Genomic DNA, 20,186 nt, shown 5'->3' with positions numbered 1-20,186 from the left:
ATCAGATTAAATGCTGGGCTTGAAAAAAGCATAGAAGACAGCAGAGAATCTACTGCTGCAGAGGTCAAGGAACTAAACAATAGTCATGACAAATTTAAAAAATGCTGTAAATGAGGTGCAAAATAAACTAGAGGCAGTGACAGTGAGGATGGAAAAGGCAGAGGGGAGAAGGAGTGAAATAGAAGATAAAATTATGGAAAAAGATGAAGCTGAGAAAAAGAGATAAAAAAAATTCTAGACTAAGAACAGCATGGAAGTTTTTTGTGTGTCTCGTGCCCGTGAAATACAGCCAGACCAACACTAAACCATCCTACAAACCTAGAAAACTGACTGGCGGATTAACACAACAATCTGCACAACCTGAACCACAGAATTCATCAGGTACAGAGCACTGAGAAGTGAACTTGGGGAGTGAGAAGGCACTGAGGGTAGGGAACCGCTTTTGCAGGCAGAAAGAGGATGGAGACTTGGGGGGGGGGGAAGCATACAGGAAAAGCACCCCTCCCCAAGAGCAGCTGGAGAGAAAGTGGAAAATTGGAAACAGCCACAGGCACTAAACTAAAAAGGGAGAAAGGAGAAAGGAGAGGGTTTCAATTCCATTAAGACTGTAAACAAGGGGAGCTCAAAGTCTGCAACTCCGCAGCTCGATACCTGGCAGTGCTCTGGTGGGAAGGGCGAATCCCCAGGAACAGAATGGGGTCAAGGAGGTTCTCGGGTCACACGGGGAAAAGTGGTTCCACTGCTGGAAGGACATTTGGTAGAGACTGTTGAGGCCAACTGGTCCCAGCAGACCCCAGAAAACAGCCACATTCTCTGGTGCTGGAACAAGGTCATTAAGGGTGAAGCCTGGTGCCAGATGTGTGTTGCGATTTTCCATAATCCCAGAAACGCTGATGCCACACTGTCTCGCGATCTTTTTCTGGGGCGGGCTGGCACCTGGCCACAGTCTCAGGGCACCGGCAACAGCAGGGTCCAGCAAGCGTTCCTGGGTGCAGCCAACATTCAGCCATTGCTCGGTGAGACCCTCCCGCAGAGGGGCGGAACGGGACAAAGCCACAGTCCTTCAGAAGTAAGGGGCTGGGGAAAACAGCCAAAAACAGCCACATCTGAGACAAAACTCAGGAGAGAGGTACTACCTGGGTCCTGGTCACAGAGAGTGAAAGAATGGGGAGTGGATGAAAGCTGAAGACAGAGGAAGGGTGCGCGATTGCGGATCTGGGAAAACAGACCGGGTAGCTGGGTGGCGCCATTTTCACCACTCCCACGCATGCGCATATGTTCTTACAAGCGCCACAACACTCCACCCCAGTAGGCTAGCAGTGCCATCTAGTGGAGATCAGAGCCGTTACACTGAGCCCCACCCAAGTGGGCCAACTTGGCTCTTCAAGAACACAAGTCTCACCGCCGGCTTAGTTTATGGACTATAAAGCGCTACATAGACTGACTTCTAGGGGAAAACAAAGTAATTTCAGTCCTACTTCAATCTGTTAGCAGGTTCATCTATTCAATTTTCTTTTTCTCTTTTACATTTATCTTTTTCTTAAATACAGAAAGAGAAAAAATTCATTTTTATTTTCAATTTTTATTAAAAATATTTTTCTTTAATTTTTATTACTATATTTTCTACTTTTGTGTAATTTTTTTTCAAATTCTATTTTACTTCCACCATTTTATTTTAGTCTACATCACTGTATTCACCTTTTCAAATTTTCAATTTCCTTTTTTTCCTTTCTTTTTCTTTCTCTTCTTTTTCATTTCTTTTCTTTTTCTTGAATGCAGAAAGAGAAAAAAACTTCATTTTACTTTCAATTTCTATTAAAAATATTTTTATTGAATTTTTTACTATGTTTTTTGCTTTTATATAAATTTTTTCAAATTCTATTTTACTTCCATCATTTTACTTTAGTCTACTACAGTGTATTCACTTTTTCAAATTTTCAAACGACTTCATTTTTTTTCTTTCGTTTTAAAAAATCTTTTCTCTTTTTTGGTTCTTTTCTTTTTTCTTGAATACAGAAAAAGAAAAAGTTGTATTTATTTTTAATTTTTATTAAAAATTTTTTTAATTTTTTTCTACTATATTCTTTATTTTTGTGTATATTTTTTCAAATACTATTTTACCCCATCATCTCATTTTAGTCTACTTCAGTGTATTAATTTTTTCAAATTCTCAAACCATTTCCTTTTTTTTTCTTTCTCCCCACCCCCATTTTTTCCTCTAATCTGTCAAACCACTTTCAACACCAGACCAAAACACACCTAGGATCTAGCATCATCTATTTGATTTTTGTGTGTGTATGTGTTTTTAATTTTTAATTTTAATATTTTTTAATTTTAATTTTTTTAATTTTAATTTTTCTACCTCATTAATTCCTTTTCTCCCTTCAAAATAACAAAATGAAGGAATTCACCCCAAAAGAAAGAGCACTAAGAAACAACAGCCAGGGATTTAACCAACACAGATACAAGCAAGATGTCTGAACCAGAATTTAGAATCATGATAAGAATACAAGCTGGAGTCGAAAATAGGTTAGAATCCCTTTCTGCAGAGATAAAAGAAATAAAAACTAGTCAGAATGAAATAAAAAATGCTATAACTGAGCTGCAATCATGGATGGATGCCATGCAGCAAGGATGGATGAGGCAGAGCAGAGAATCAGTGATATAGAGGACAAACTTATAGAATAATGAGGCAGAAAAAAAAGAGAGAGATTAAGGCAAAAGAGCACGATTTAAGAATTAGAGAAATCAGTGACTCATTTAGAAGAACATCAGAATCATAGGGGTCCCAGAAGAGGAAGAGACAGAAATTGGGGTAGAAGTGTTATGTGAGCAAATCATAGCAGAAAACTTTCCTAACCTGGGGAAAGACACAGACATCAAAATCCAGGAAGCACAGAGGACCCCCATAAGATTCAACAAAAACAGACCATCAACAGGGCATATCATAGTCAAATTCACAAAATTCTCAGGCAAGGAGAGAATCATGAAAGCAGCAAGGGAAAAAATGTCCCTAACATACAAGGGAAGACAGATCAGGTTTGCAGCAGACCTCTCCACAGAAACTTGGCAGGCCAGAAAGGAGTGGCAGGATATACTCAGTGTGCTGAATCATAAAAATGTGCAGCCAAGAATTCTTTATCCAGCAAGGCTGTCATTCAAAATAGAAGGAGAGATAAAAAGTTTCCCAGACAAACAAAAATTAAAGGAGTTTGTGACCACTAAACCAGCCCTGCAAGAAATTTTAAGGGGGACTCTCTGAGGGGAGAAAAGATGAAAATGTGTGTGTGTGTGTGTGTATGTGTGTGTGTATCAAAAGCAACAAAAGTTAGAAAGGACCAGAAAACACTACCAGAAACTCCAACTCTACAAGCATCATAATGGCAATAAATTCATATCTTCCAGTACCCACTCAAAACATCAGTGGACTCAATGCTCCAATCAAAAGACATAGGGTAACAGAATGGATAAGAAAATAAGATCCATCTATATGCTGTTTACAAGAGACCCACTTTAGACCTAAAGACACCTTCAGATTGGAAATAAGGGGATGGAGAACCATCTATCATGCTAATGGTCAACAAAAGAAAGCCAGAGTAGCCATACTTATATCAGACAATCTAGACTTTAAAATATAGACTGTAGCAAGAGATGCAGAAGGGCATTATATCATAATCAAGGGGTCTATCCACCAAGAAGACCTAACAATTGTAAACATTTATGTGCCAAATGCGAAGCACCCAAATATATAAATCAATCACAAATATAAAGAAACTCATCAATAGTAATACCATAATAGTAGGAGACTTCAACACCCCACTCACAGCAATGGACAGATCATGTAATCAAAAAATCAACAAGGAAACAATGGCTTTGAATGACACACTGGAACAGATGGACTTAACAGATATATTCAGAACATTTCATCCTAAAGCAGCAAAATATACATTCTTCTCCAGTGCACATGGAACGTTCTCCAGAATAGACCATATACTGGGACACAAATCAGCCCTAAGTAAGTACAAAAAGATTGAGATCACACTGTGCATATTTTCAGACCACAATGCTATGAAACTTGAAATCAACCAGAAGAACAAATGTGGAAAGGTAACAAATACTTGGAGACTGAAGAACATCCTAGTAAAGAATGAATGGGCTAACCAAGCAGTTAAAGAGGAAATTAAAAAGTATATGGAAGTCAATGAAAATGATAACACCACGACCCAAAACCCCTGGGACACAGCAAAGGTGGTCATAAGAGGAAAGTATATAGTAATCCAGGCCTTCTTAAAGAAGGAAGAAAGATCTCAGATACACAACCTAACCTTACGCCTTAAAGAGCTGGAAAAAGAACAGCAAAGAAAACCCCAAACCAGCAGAAGACAGGAAATAATAAAGATTAGAGCAGAAATTAATGCTATCGAAACCATAAAAAGCAGAACAGATTGATGAAACCGGAAGCTGGTGCTTTGAAGGAATTAACAAAATTGATAAATTGCCAGCCAGTTTGATCAAAAAGAGAAAGGAAAGGACCCAAATAAATAAAACCAAGAATGAAAGAGGAGAGATCACAACCAACACAGCAGAAATAAAAGCAATAAGAGAATAGTATGAGCAATTATATGCCAATAAAATGGGTAATCTGGAAGAAATGGGCAAATTCCTAGAAACATATACACTACCAAAACTGAAACAGGAAGAAATAGAAAATTTGAACAGACCCATAACCAGTAAGTAAATCGAATTAGTAATCAAAAATCTGCCAAAAAACAAGAGTCCAGGGCCAGATGGCTTTCCAGGAGAATCCTACCTAACATTTAAGGAAGAGTTAACACGTATTCTCTTGAAGCTGTTCCAAAAAATAGAAATGGAAGGAAAACTTCCAAACTCTTTCTATGAAGCCAACATTACCTTGATTCCAAAACCAGAGACCCCACTAAAAAGGATGACTATAGACCAATTTCCCTGATGAACATGGATGCAAAAATCCTCAACAAGATATTAGCCAACCAGATCCAACAATACATTAAAAAAAATATTTACCACAAACAAGCAGGATTTATACCTGGGACACAGGGCTGGTTCAATATCCACAAAACAATTAACATGATTCATTACATCAATAAAAGAAAGGACAAGAACCATATGATCCTCTCAATAGATGCAGAGAAGCATTTGACAAAATACAACATCCTTTCTTCATAAAAACCCTCAACAAAGTAGGGATAGAAGGAGCATACCTCGAGACCGTAAAAGCCATATATGAACGACCCAATGCTAATATCATCCTCAATGGGGAAAACCTGAGAGCTTTCCCCCTAAGGTCAGGAACAAGACAGGGATGTCCACTCTCGCCACTGTTATTCAACATAGTATTGAAAGTCTTAACCTCTGCAATCAGACAACACAAAGAAATAAAAGGCATCCAAATCGGCCAGGAAGAGGTCAAACTTTCACTCTTCGCAGATGACATGATACTCTATATAGAAAACCCAAAAGATTCCACGAAAAAACTTCTAGAATTGATTCATGAATTCAGCAAAGTTGCAGGATATAAAATCAATGCACAGAAATCGGTTGCATTCCTATACACCAACAATGAAGCAATGGAAAGAGAAATCAAGGAGTCGATCCCACTTACAGTTGCACACCAAACCATAAAATACCTAGGAATAAATCTAACCAAAGAGGTGAAAAATCTATACACTGAAAACTATAAAAAGCTTATGAGAAATTGAAGAAGACACAAAAAAAAAAATGGAAAAAGATTCCATGCTCCTGGATAGGAAGAACAAATATTGTTAAAATGTCGATACCACCCAAAGCAATCTACATATTCAATGTAATCCCTATCAAAGTAACACCACCATTCTTCACAGAGGTAGAACAAATAATCCTAACATTTGTATGGAACCAGAAAAGACCCCAAATAGCCAAAGCAATCTTGAAAAAGAAAACCAAAGCAGAAGGCATCACAATCCCAGACTTCAAGCTATACTACAAAGCTGTAATCATCAAGACAGTATGGTACTGGCACAAGAACAGACACTCAGATCAATGAAACAGAATAAAGAACCCATAAATGGACTCACAAACGTATGGCCAACTCATTTTTGACAAAGCAGGAAAGAATATCCAATGGAATAAAGACAGTCTCTTCAGCAAGTGGTGTTGGGAAAACTGGACAGCAACATGCAGAAGAATGAACGTGGACCACTTTCTTACACCATACACAAAAATAAACTCAAAATGGATGAAAGATCTCAATGTAAGACAGGAAGCCATCAAAATCCTCTAGGAGAAAGTAGGCAAAAACCTCTTTTATCTTGGCTGCAGCAACTTCTTACTCAACACATCTCTGGAAGCAAGGGAAACAAAAGCCAAAATGAACTACTGGGACCTCATCAACATAAAAAGCTTCTGCACAGTGAAGGAAACAATCAGCAAAACTAAAAGGCAACTGACAGACTGGGAGAAGATATTTGCAAATGACATATCAGATAAAGGGTTAGTATCCAAAAATCTATAAAGAACTTATCAAACTCAACACCCAAAAAAACAAATAATCCAGTGAAGAAATGGGCAAAAGACATGAATAGACACTTCTCCAAGGAAGATATCCAGATGGCCAACGGACACATGAAAAAATGCTCAACATCACTCATCATCAGGGAAATACAAATCAAAACCACACTGAGATACCACCTTACACGTGTCAGAATGGCTAACATTAACAACTCAGGCACTAACAGATGTTGGTGAGGATGCAGAGAAAGGATCTCTTTTGCATTATTGGTGGGAATGCAAGGTGGTGCAGCCACTCTGGAAAACAGTATGGAGGTTCTGCAAAAAACTAAAAATGGAACTACCCTGCAACCCAGCAATTGCACTACTAGGCATTTATCCATGGGATAGAGGTGTGCTGTTTCCAAGGGACACATGCACCCCCATGTTTATAGAAACACTATCAACAATAGCCATAGTATGGAAAGAGCCCAAATGTCCATTGATGGATGAATGGAGAAAGAAGATGTGGTACACATACACACACACACACACACACACACACACACACACACACACACACAATGGAGTATTACTCAGTAATGAAAAAGAATGAAATCTTGCCATTTGCAGCTATGTGGATGGAACTGGAGGGTATTATGCTGAGTGAAATTGGTCAGTCAGAGAAAGACAAAAATCATATGGCTTCACTTATATGAGGACTTTAAGAGACAAAACAGATGAACATAATGGAAGGGAAATAAAAATAATACAAAAACAGGGAGAGGGACAAAACAGAAGAGACTCATAAATATGGAGAAAAAACTGAGGGTTACTGGAGGGGTTGTGGGAAGGGGGATGGGCTAAATGGGTAAGGGGCACTAAGGAATCTACTCCTGAAATCATTGTTGCACTATATGCTAATTTGGATGTAAATTTTTAAAAATAAAAATAAATAAATAAACATTAAAAAAATAAAGAAAATTCTAGACTACAAAGGGAGAATTGGAGAACTAAGTGATTTAATGAAACATGATAATATCCATATCATAGGAGTTCCAGAAGAAGAGAGTAAGGGGGAGAAGGTGTACTTAAACAAATCATAGTGGAGAACTTCCCCAATCTGGGGAAGGAAACAGACATTGAAGTCCAGGAGGCACAGAGAACTCCCATCAGATGTAACAGGAATTGATCTTTTGCACAACATATCATAGTGAAACTGGCAAAATACAAAGATAAAGAGAGAATTCTGAAAGCAGCTAGGGACAAATGGGCATTAACCTACAAGGGTAGACACATAAGAGTAGTAGCAGACCTATCTACTGAAACTTGGCAGGCCAGAAGGGAGTGGCAGGAAATATTCAATGTGATGAATAGGAAAAATATGCAGCCAAGAATCCTTTATTCAGCAAGGCTACCATTCAGAATAGAAGGAGAGATAAAGGTTTTCCCAGACATACAAAAACTGAAGGAGTTCATCACCACTAAACTAGCCTTACAAGAGATCCTAGGGCAACTCTGAGTAGAATGTTGCAAAGGCCACAAAGTACCAGAGACATCACTACAAGCATGAAACCTACAGATAACACAATGACACTAAATGCATATCTTTCAGTAATAACACTGAATATACATGGATTAAATGCTCCAATCAAAAGACACAGGGTATCAGAATGGATGAAAAAACCAAGACCCATGTATTTTCTGTCTACAAGAGATCCATCTTAGCCCTGAGGACACCTTCAGATTGAAAGTGAGGGGATGGAGAACTATCTATCGTGCTACTGGAAGTCGAAAGAAAGCCAGAGTAGCCATATTTATATCAGACAAACTAGATTTTAAACTAAAGGCTATAACAAGAGATGAAGAAGGACATTATATCATAACTATGGGGTCTATCCATCAAGAAGAGCTAACAATTATAAATGTCTACGTATCCAATTTGGAAGCACCCAAATAAATAAATCAATTAATCACAAACATGAGCAATATTATTGATAAGAATATGATAATTGCAGGTGACTTTAATACTACACTTACAACAATGGACAGATCATCTAGGCAGAAAATCAGTAAAGAAACAATGACCATGAATGATACACTGGACCAGATGGAATTGACAGATATATTCAGAACTTTTCATCCAAAAGCAGCAGAATACACATTCTTCTCGAGTGCACATGGAACGTTCTCCAAGACAGATCACACACTGGGTCACAAAAGAGCCCTCAATAAACATAAAAGAATTGAGATCATACCATGAACATTTTCATATCACAATGCTATGAAACTTGAAATCAACCACAGGAAAAGTTTGGAAAACCTCCAAATGTATGGAAGTTAAAGAACATCCTACTAAAGAATGAATGTGCCAACCAGGAAATTAAAGAAGAAATTTAAAAAATACGTGGAAACAAATGAAAATGAAACCACAACAGTCCAAACCCTTTGGGATGCAGCAAAGGCAGTCCTAAGAGGAAAATACATTGCAATCCAGGCCTGTCTCAAAAAACAAGAAAAAAATCCCCAATACAAAATCTAACAGCACACCTACAGGAACTAGAAGCAGAACAGCAAAGACACCCAAACCCAGCAGAAGAAGAGAAATAGTTAAGATTAGAGCAGAAATACACAATATAGAATCCACAAAAAAAAAAAAAAAAAAAAAAACCAACAGTAGAACAGATCAATGAAACTAAGAGCTGTTTTTTTTTAAAAAACTAAACAAAGTTGATAACCCCCCAGCCAGACTTCTCAAAAAGAAAAGAGAGAGGACCAAAATAGATAAAATCAGAAATGAAATTGGATTTATCACAACCAACCCCTCAGAAATACAAAAAATTATCAGAGAATACTATGAAATATTATATGCCAACAAACTGGACAATCTGGAAGAAATGGACAAATTCCTAGACACCCACACACTACCAAAACTCAAACTGGAAGAAATAGAAAATTTGAACAGACCCATAACTAGTGAAGACATTGAATCCATTATCAAAAATCTCAACAAATAAGAGTCCTGGACCAGATGGCTTCCCAGGGGAATTCTACCAGACATTTAAAAAAGAGAAAATACCTATCCTTCTCAAGCTATTCTGAAAAAAACAGAAACGGAAGGAAAGCTTCCAGACTCAATCTATGAAGCCAGCATTACCTTGATTCCCAAACCAGACAGAGACCCCACAAAAAAGGAGAATTATAGCCCAATATCCCTGATGAACATGGATGCAAAAATTATCAACAAGATACTAACAAATAGAATTCAACAGCATATAAAAAGAATTATTCACCATGATCAAATGGGATTCATTCCTGGGCTGCAGGGCTGGTTCAGTATTCACAAATCAATCAATGTGATACATCACATTAGTAAGAGAAAGGATAAGAACCATATGATTCTGTCAATAGATGCAGAAAAAGCATTTGACAAAATACAGCATCTTTTCTTAATAAAAACCCTCAAGAAATTTGGGATAGAAGGAACATACCTAAACATCATAAAAGCCATATATGAAAAGCCCACAGCTAATATCATCCTCAATAGGGAAAAATTGAGAGCTTTTTTCTGAGATCAGGAACACGATGGGGATGTCCACTCTCAACACTGTTATTTAACATAGTATTGGAAGTCCTACCATCAGCAATCAGACAACGAAATGAAATAAAATTGGCAAAATGAAAAAAATTGGCACCAAAATTGGCAAAGAAAAAGTCAAACTTTCACTTTTTGCAGACGACATGATACTCTACATGGAAAGCCCAAAAGAGTCCACAGAAAACTGCTAGTACTGATACATGAATTCAGCAAAGTCACAGGATACAAAATCAATGTATAGAAATCGGTTGCATTTCTATACACCAATAATGAAGCAACAGAAAGAGAAATCAAGAAATCGATCCCATTTACAATTGCACCAAGAGCCATAAAATACCTAAGAATCAACCTAACCAAAGATGTAAAAGATGTGTATGCTGAAAACTACAGAAAACTTATGATGGAAATTGAAGACACAAAGAAATGGAAAAACATTCCATGCTCATCGATTGGAAGAAGAAATATTGTTAAAATGTCACTACTACCCAAAGCAATCTACACATTCAATGCAATCCCAACCAAAATTGCACCAACATTCTTCTCAAAGCTAGAACAAACAATCCTAAAATCTGTATGAAACCACAAAAGACCCCAAAGAGCCAAAGTAATGTTGAAAAAGAAAACCAAAGCAGGAGGCATCAAAATCTCAGACTCTACTACAAAGCTGTAATCATCAAGATAGTATGGTATTGGCACAAAAACAGACACATAGACAATGGAATAGAATAGAGAACCCAAGGGACGCCTGGGTGGCTCAGTCGGTTAAGCGTCTGACTTTGGCTCAGGTCATGATCTTACAGTTCGTGAGTTTGAGCCCCATGTCAGGCTCTGTGCTCACAGCTCAGAGCCTGGAGCTTGCTTCAGATTCTGACTCTCTCTCTACCTCCTCCTCCACTCATACTCTGTCTCTCTCTCAAAAATAAATGAACATTAAAAAAAAAAAAGAATGGAGAACCCAGAATTGGACCCACAAATATATGGCCAACTAAACTTTGACAAAGCAGAAAAGAGTATCCAATGGAAAAAAGACAGTCTCTTTAGCAAATGGTGTTGGGAGAACTAGACAGCAACATGCAGAAGAATGAAACTAGACCACTTTCTTACACCATTCACAAAAATAAACTCAAAATGGATGAAAGACCTAAATGTGAGGCAGGAAACCATCAAAACCCTAGAGGAGAAAACAGGCAACAGCCTCTTTGGCCTCAGTCACAGCAATTTCTTGTTCAACACGTCTTCAAAGGCAAGGGAATTAAAAGCAAAAATGAACTATTGGGGCCTCATCAAGATAGAAAGCTTCTGACTGCAAAGGAAACAATCAACAAAACTAAAAGGCAACCGACGGAATTGGAAAAGATATTTGTAAATGACATATCGGATAAAGGGTTAGTATCCAAAATCTGTGAAGAACTTACCAAACTCAACACCTGAAAAACAAATAATCCAGTGAAGAAATGGGCAAAAGACAAGAATAGACACTTTTCCAAAGAGGACATCCAGATAGCCAACAGACACATGAAAAGATGCTCAACGTCACTCCTCATCAGGGAAATACAAATCAAAACCATACTGAGATACCACCTCACACCTGTCAGAGTGGCTAAAATTAACAAATCAGGAGATTATAGATGCTGGAGAGGATGTGGAGAAACAGGCACCCTCTTGCACTGTTGGTGGGAATGCAAACTGGTACAGCAGCTCTGGAAAACAGTGTGGAGGTGCCTCACAAAATTAAAAATAGAACTACCCTACAACCCAGCAATAGCACTACTAGGAATTTATCCAAAGGATACAGGAGTGCTGATTCATAGGGGCACATGTACCCGAATGTTTATAGCAGCACTTTCAACAATAGCCAAATTACAGAAAGAGCCTAAATGTCCATCAACTAATGAATGGATCAAGAAGATATGGTTTATATATACAATGGAATACTACTCGGCGATCAAAAAGAATGAAATCATGCCATTTGCAGCAACGTGGAAGGAACCAGAGGGTATTATGCTAAGTAAAATAAGTCAGGCAGAGAAAGACAGATACCATATGTTTTCACTCATATGTGGAACTTGAGAAACTTAACAGAAGACTATGAAGGAAGGGAAGGGGAAAAAATAGTTACAAACAGAGAGGGAGGGAGACAAACCATAACAGACTCTTCAATACAGAGAACAAACTGAGGGTGTATGAGGGGGTGGGGGAGAAGGAGAAATGGGGGACGGGCATTGAGGAGGGCACTTGTTGGGATGAGCACTGGGTGTTGTATGTAAGCGATGAATCACAGGAATCTACCCCCAAAACCAAGAGCACGCTGTACACACTGCATGTTAGCCAATTTAACAATAAATTTTATTTAAAAAGTGAATAAATGATTTGACAACAAATTTCATATTTAAAAATAAATAATGAATAAATGTTAAAAAATTTTTAAATAGTGTTTTTGTATTGAATTTTTCTTTCTTTTACATTCCATATATGAGACATTATTTGTCTTTCTCTGTATTATTTCACTAAGCATAATGTCCCTGAAGTCCATCCATGTTGTCACAAACAGCAAGATTCCATTCTTTTTATGGCTGAATAGTATTCCAGTCTCTGTGTGTAAAATATATAATATAAACTGTACATACATATAAAATATATATATAAGACAATTTCTTTATCCATTCATTCATTGATGGACACTTAGGTTGTTTACATATCTTGGCCATTATAAATAATGCTGCAGTGAACATGAGGGTGCAGATATCTTTTTCAGTTAGTGTCTTTGTTTTCTTTGGATAAACCACCAAGAAGTGGAACTGTGGTGATCTTACGGTACCTCTATTTTTGATTTCTAAAAGAAATTCCATACTGTTTTCCACACTGACGACACCAGTTTACATTCCCACCAACAGTGCATGAGGGTTCCTACTTCCTCGCATCCTCACCAACACTTGTTATTTCTTGTCTTTGGTCAGAGCTATTCTGAAAAACAAAAAAGCTATTCTGACAGGTGTAAGGTGATACTGCATTGCAGTTTTGAGATTTTATATAAACACACCAAACTCTTCAGCATCATAAGTCTCACCCATAATATTTTGTGCTCAAAAGCAGATATCCGTGTGACTCCTGTAGGAGAGGTGCAAACAAGGTATTGTCAAAATAACAGGTGGCAAAGAGTGGCTTTTAACAAGTAGGCGGGGATGTAATTCAGTTTTTCTTGAAGACTCAGAAGACGTTTGAGAATTATTCAGTGCTGCTGTTTTATGTGCATGACATCCATTCATTGTTGTCTTTTTTGTGTGCACAAGTGCTATGAAAAGAGATATCTGGCCAATAACATGAAGAACTGGAGAGAATATGGCTTCAAAGTCAATTAAAAAGTAAAATACCAAAGCAACTTTGAGTTCAAAAACAGAACAATTTTACATAATTGTTAAGCTCACTCTACTCTGACAGGTTGAAATATTTAAAATTCAAAATCCATTTCACAGCATAATTTTCTCAACTACAAAGTGATTAGAATTATGGTTAGGAGGCTCCAGATTAATATAACTGGGTGAGTTACCAAGAAATGAATTGGCTTCTTGGGGATTTTTGCTCCCAAGACTCATCATAGGGAAGAAGATAAGGGGTGATTTTCCCCAAGACCGGGCAAGGGTTAGTATTCTAGAATTTGGGCCTTTCCCTCCAAGGATGCAATTTACAGACTGTTTATTTGCTTGGGTTTCTGGGTTTTTTCTTTTTTGTTTTTGTTTTTGTTTTGTTTTGATTAGGAGGCTAACCCAAATAGGCCTTTTCTGGAGGAAGACCTAGGCTAATTGATATAATCTGCCTAGATTGTGAGGATAGCTGGATGCACAAAAAGTGTTTTGAAGGGGATGGGGTGGGCTACCGGGAAGGGAGTCAGGGAGGTTTGCTGAGACCAGAAACCAGAGGGTGGGTCTGGACAATGACCGTCGGGAGTGACCAAGAAGACACAGGGCACAGTCCTCTCCCTATTTTTCCTGGGTCCTGGTGAAACCCAAGGGAATGGAAGAGGACCATTTGCCATTGGGGGTGGGGGGGGGGGAGGGAGAACACAATCAGATTTTTGTTGATCTTGGCAAGAGAAAGCTTAGAGACAGATATGATATGACTTACAAAAATAAGGAAATGTGATTGTTTTATATTTTGAGTACCAATAAACACTTCTTTCTGCTTCCATCTGTTTTTGCGTCTTTGGTTTTGTCTGCTCTTTCCTTCTACAAGTAGAGTGGTGTTCTTTCATTCTCTCTCCCTAACTTTCACTGCCGTGGTTTCCTCAGGGTAGCTGTGATAGTCAGATGCCCTTATACTGGTCCCTTAGTTCCTAAGTCAATATCTCCCCAAACCAAGTACACCCTCATTTGATGAGCACCAGAAGGCATCACCCTCCAGTCTGAGAACCAATTGTCCCTGCTTCCTAAATGGCTCCATGAGTCTCCTTGCTGTCGGAAGTACCCCATGACCCAACGATTCCACTCCTAGGTACACACCTCCCAGAAATGAAAACATGGTTATGCAAAAGCTTGTACATGAATGTGCACACATATGACAAAAGTGCATGGAACTATACATATAACACACACACGAATGCACAGAAAGCTGACAAAATTTGAATAAGGGCTATGCATTGTGCTAATGGTTGCGCAATGGTTGTGCTACCATATGGTAGTTATTCATGTTAGCCCCAAGATGAAAATAACTCAAATACCCATGAGCCGGTGAATGAATAAACAAAACGCGTAATACCTATCTAGTGGAGTACTATTTGGTCACAGAAAGGGATGAAGGGCTAATACATGCTACAACATGGATGAGCCTTGAAAACATTATGCTGAGACAAACCAGACCCAAAAGGACGTGTTTTATGATTACATTTATAGATTAGATTACATTAGATATAGGTTAGATTAGATTACATTCTAATTCTTCAGAATAGGCAAATCTATAGAGACAAAAGTAGGTTAGAGGTTACCAGAGGCTGGGAGAAAAGAAATTGGGAGTGACTAATAACAGGCACTGGGTTTCATTCTGAGGTAATGGAAATGTTCTGGAATGACGGCTGGGCAATATCGTGAATATACTAAAAACTACTGGATTATACAGTAACAAATGGTGAATTTTGTGTTATATGAATTTAAAAGTTTAAGACAAGAAAGAAAGAGGAAATAAAAGAAGGAAAGAAAGAAGAAAGAAAGAAAGAAAGAAAAAAGAAAGAAAGAAAGGAAGGAAGGAAAAGAGAAAAAAGAAAGAGAAAGAGAAAGAAAAGTCCATTAGCCTTGAGCCACAGCCGTCCTCTTCTTGGTAACACAATTTGACATCTTACCCTCCAGCTCCAAGGGCCCAATGTCTATCCCCCCACAGCAGATAGCCGATGACCGAAGACCCTGCCACCGGGCATTGTCTGTCCTGACTCTACAGCATTGCTCTCAACACCAGCTCTGCTCTGAGCGGTGGCTGCTGGCCGAGTTCCCTATCCCTGTATGGGCATGCGGATTTGGAGCCACCAAAGGAACGGCCACCGGCATCACCCCTGAAGTCTAGACGCTATACCTCAGGAACTCAGGTGCTCTGCAGTCAATTCAGTGTCGTTTGGCCAGAGAAAAGGGGTTTTGGACTTTGTTGGCAGAAACAGAGCTACCACGTTGCCATGGGTGGAAGAGGGCCAACCCCAAAAGTCATGGTCATCAAGTTAAAATGAGGTTTTTAGGACTGGGGACACTGCCCACACAGAAGAAAGATGACGTAAAGATATACAGGAGAAGATGGCCATGTACCTGGAAGGACACATGTACAAGCCCCGGGACACCAAGAATTGCCAGCAAACACCAGAATCTGGAAGAGGCAGGGGAGGATCTGCCTGGAGAGCCTTCCAAGAGAGCATGGCCCAGCCAACACTCCTGACCTCCACAACCGTGAGAGGATCAGTGTGCTGTCTTAAGCCACCTAGCTTTGGTACTTTGCTACACCAGCCCTAGGAAACGAATGCATGTGTAACAGCACAGGGCTGTCGCACAGTGGATGGCAGAGCTCCTACATTGAAAAAAAGAAACCATCGGGGAACCTGGGTGGCTCAGTCGGCTGAGCGCCTGTCTGGTCTATCGTTGGTGAGCTCCCGGCTCAGGTCATGGTCTCACCGTTTGTGAGTTCCAGCCCCACATCAGGCTCGCTGTTGTCAGCAGAGAGCCCACTTGAGATCCTCTCTCTTCCTCTGTCTGTGCCCCTCCCCTGCACCCTCTCTCTCTCTCTCTCTCAAAAATAAATTAAAAAAAAAAAGACAGAAACCATCATGAGTGCTATTCACAAATAGAACTTCTCACAGGGCAAGACCTCTGATCGAGATCTCAAGGGGATTATGCTGAGTGAAGAAAGTCCGCCTCTCACACGCATTCTTCAAATGACAAAATCACAGAGATAGAGCATAGATCAGCGGTTGCCAGGGCTTAGGGAGGGTGTGAGAGGACGGTGGCTGTGGCCGTAACAGTAACAAGGACGGATCCCTCCTTGTGGCCCATCCCTTCTGCGTCTTGACAGCGGTGGTCACAGACGGATCCGCATGTGTCACACCTGCACAGAACTGAATCCACACGCGAACGGATGCATGGAAACCTGACAAAATTCGAACAAGGCCCACGGATCGCATTGAGGTCCCTTTCCTGGTTGGGACACTATGTGGCAGTCACTGGAGATGCTCCCACCGGGGGAACGGAACGCGGAGCAGAGAGGCCCCGTCTTGCCTAATGTCAGTCCTGTGACCGGGGGTTTCTGAGCTTTCTCGTCACAGACCGGCTCGAAACAACTTCGGGCGCCACTTGAGATCCCAAGAAAGGAAAATAACCCGCCTGCCAAAGAGGCAGACGGAAAACTAGGAGCGTTTGTCTGACGAGAGGCACCGGGGCACAGAGACGCGAACTGTCGGGCCTTTCGCTGCTCCCCCCGCCCCCTCCACGCCCCCTTCAAATGTCTGCAATTTCCTTGGGGAAGAAAGACGCCTCTGGATTTGGACAAAGCGCAGGTGGCACAGGAGGCAGGCGGCCCGACCAGCCACAGCGCGGCGACACCTCCGCCGTCGCCCACGGAGACTGGACGACACCAGCGGAGCTCAGGGCCACTCGCCCGCCAGCCAGTCTCCGGCCCAGAAGTGCAGGGACACCGGCAAAGCGGCGGTCGGAGCGACAGGCGGGGACCAGCGAGAGGGGAGGTGCCCGGGGCGCCGCAGAAATCAGGTGTGAACGCCCACCAGCCGCGCTCGCTGATAAGAGTTTGCCTCGCGAGCGCCCTGTGCGAGGGGACACGAGCCCCGGTGGCCGAGTGGGGACCCCGGGGGCGAGGAGACAGGCGGAGGGGCAGGGCCGCGGGCCTGCGCAGGTGGCGAAGCGGACCCCTCTCCGCGCAGCCCGGGGCGCGCCGGGGACGCGGGCGGCGGCGCGGGGGGCCCGGCGGCGGCCGCGGCGGGGCTTTTCCGAGAGGAGGGGGTGGGGATGCTGAGTCACCCATCTGTCACGGCTCCGCACCTCTCCCCAGCCCTCCGGGGGCCAAAGCAAAAGCGAAAGCGAATGCGACTGGCGGGGCGGCCAGTCCCGGGAGTGGCGCCCGCCACCGCCTCGGGGACGGTCGGGCATCTGCCCGCGCGGCCGGCGGGGCGTCGGGGCGGCCGCGAGCCCGGGGGCCGGCGGGCGGGAGCGCGGCCGAGCGTGCGGACATGGGCCGGCGGCCGCCCCAGGGCTGCGGGCTCCGCGCCCTCCCCGCGCCGCTGCCGCTGCCGCTGCTGTTGCTGCTGCTGCTCCGGCCGCCGGCGACGCCCGGTAGGGAGAGGCGCGCGTCCCCGGCGGGGCGGGGAGGGGTTGGGGGGGGGAGGCGGCGGGGGCGCCCCACCTACCCCGGCCGCGGGTCGGTGCCCAGGACCGGACGCTGCGCCCACGCGCGGGGACACGTGGACGGGGCGGCGGGGAGGGCCCCCACCCCCGGCACGCGAGCCGCGCCTTCCCCGCTTCCGAGGCGAAGGGACCGGAGGCGCGGTCGCCAGCGGGGCTCCGGGCCGGAGGTTCCCAGCCGCTCGGAGAAATCTGGGAAGGCGGCTGTCTGAGCCCCGCCCCTCCCCGGGGGAAAACGGTGCCGTCTACACCGCTGGCAGAGCCCGCGGGGGTCCGAGGAAGACCCCCGGTCTCTGGGTCTCTGCCCTCGGACCCGGAGCGCGGCGGTAGGACGGGGTGGGGGCTGCGTCCCTGCGGAGAGAAAACGTGTGCGGCCGGTGAGTGCAGATTCCTAAGCAGCAGGAAACCGCGAAAGGGTTAGCAGCCTGGGGTCCGCGCGCCCGGGCCAGCGGGGAAGAGACCAAGCCGGTGATGGCTCGGTGCGCTCGCGACGAACGTGGGTCGTCAGATGTAATCTCCGCAGGAAGACCCGAACGAGTGACTCCCAGGTTCTCATCCCGGGGAGCTAGAGAGCAGGGAGGAGAAAGCATAGACGGTCTGGCTTTGTCCTTGTCAGCGTTTCTTGATCCTTTTACAGTCAGGAAGCGACCTGAGGGTCTCAACAGGGCTCGGAACCCTCTCCCCAGAAAAATGCATCAATGCACGTGCATAGAATTGGGGGGGCAGGGATTCACTGAAGGCCATCCATCCATCGTACACTCTCCGGGAGTTGGTTAACCCCGTGATGTGTGTGCGTGCGTGCGTGCGTGTGTGTGTGTGTGTGTGTGTGTGTGTGTGTAAGGCAAGCCTCTCCGTCATTTACACCTCGTCGGTCCAGTCTGTCCACCCAGTAGGTGATCAGAGCTATCCATCCACGGCTGCTGCTGCTGCGGCTGGGTTGGTGTGAACCCTGTAGCTCTGCGGGCTTTCATGAAGTGTTATTTTCTTGACACTATGGATTTCCCCCCACATCTCAGAATCTGACTTGTGTTGGTGACCCAGTCAGTTCCTCTCAGCTCGCTAGCCAGCGTGCGGGGTAGCCAGCAGACCGAGGCAACTTTACCCGCACGATGTGGAAGTGAGGTGCAGCTTTAGTCTGAGCCCAGCCAGGCTGAGCTGTACCCTTCCAAGCGCAGAGGAAGGGTCTCCAAAGCTCATCAGCTACAGCGTGGTTGTTGGCCTCACCAAGGTGCTGCTGCCATTCAGCTGCTCCTGATGTTTCCTGTGTTTCTTGAACCGTTTTATTGAAATACAGGATATAATAAACTTCATACATTTGATTGCATGATCTGATGGGTTTAGAGGTAAATGTATACACTTGTGGAACCGTCATGATCAAGAAGGTCAATATAATCATCGCCACGGAAAGTTTCCTCTTGTCCTGCGTGATGCTCTATCCCCCCAGGCCACCACCATGGGCTTTCACTTTTGGCTTGCTGTGATTTCTAGAATTTTATATATATGGAATCATCCAATGTGTACTCTTTCTTGTCTGGCTACTTTCACGCACAGTCATTATTCTGATAATTCTCCCTCCGTCTTGTCCTTTGTATCAATAGTTCACTCCTTTTTATTGCTGAGTAGTATTTCATTGCATGGGTATCACACTGTTTAGCCATTCGGCTCTTACTGGACATCTGGGTTGTTTCTGGTTTGAAGCTATTACATTTAAAGCGGTGATGAACATTCATAGGTAGGTTTTGTGTGGACACAGGCTTTCATTTCTCTTGGGTAGAGAAGGTGGGAATGGAGTGGCTGAATCATGGGGCATGTATGTGTTTAATTTTTACATTCCCACCAGCAAGTGTCTGAGTTCCAATTCCTCCACATCTTTGTCAGCACTCGGTATGATCAGTTTTTTTTTTCCTTTAAAATATTTTCCCAGCTTTACTGAGATATAATTGACATATAACATCATGTAAATTTAAGGTGTACAATACAATGATTTAATATATGTACCTCTTGTGAAATGATTTCCATCATAAGTTTAACACATTCATCACCTCATATATTTGCCAAATTGTGTGTGTGTGTGGTTCATCAGTCTCTTTAGTCGTACCCATTCTAATAGGTGGGTAGTGGACCCTTGTAATTTTAATTTCCATTTTTCTAATAACTAATAATGTTGAGCATCTTCACATGTGCTTATTCGCCACCAATGTATCTTC

General features: G+C 42.6%; 2 protein-coding genes across 9 annotated transcripts in view; one reads left to right on the top strand and one right to left on the bottom strand.

Annotated features, from left to right (window-relative positions):
• The window catches only part of FBH1 (F-box DNA helicase 1), a 214,528-nt gene that overhangs the window by 84,455 nt on the left and 109,887 nt on the right, over positions 1–20,186 (bottom strand). The gene's annotated exons all lie outside the window — the stretch shown is intronic.
• The window catches only part of IL15RA (interleukin 15 receptor subunit alpha), a 60,645-nt gene continuing 58,116 nt past the window's right edge, over positions 17,658–20,186 (top strand). For 4 of the 6 annotated variants that reach the window (XM_027073349.2, XM_027073348.2, XM_027073350.2 and 1 more), the window contains exon 1: positions 17,660–17,910. In XM_027073349.2, the coding sequence (XP_026929150.1) occupies positions 17,808–17,910 (103 nt within the window). In that variant the 5' untranslated portion in view covers positions 17,660–17,807. Of the gene's footprint in view, positions 17,911–20,186 lie in introns of all 6 variants that reach the window. The other 2 variants (XR_008299889.1, XM_053225225.1) reach the window with 1 other exon arrangement.

The sequence above is a fragment of the Acinonyx jubatus genome, chromosome B4 (assembly GCF_027475565.1).
Source record: "Acinonyx jubatus isolate Ajub_Pintada_27869175 chromosome B4, VMU_Ajub_asm_v1.0, whole genome shotgun sequence".
Taxonomy (NCBI): Eukaryota; Metazoa; Chordata; class Mammalia; order Carnivora; family Felidae; genus Acinonyx; species Acinonyx jubatus.
The sequence above is the reverse complement of the archived record's forward strand: the minus strand, read 5'-3'. Positions and strand labels throughout refer to the sequence as shown.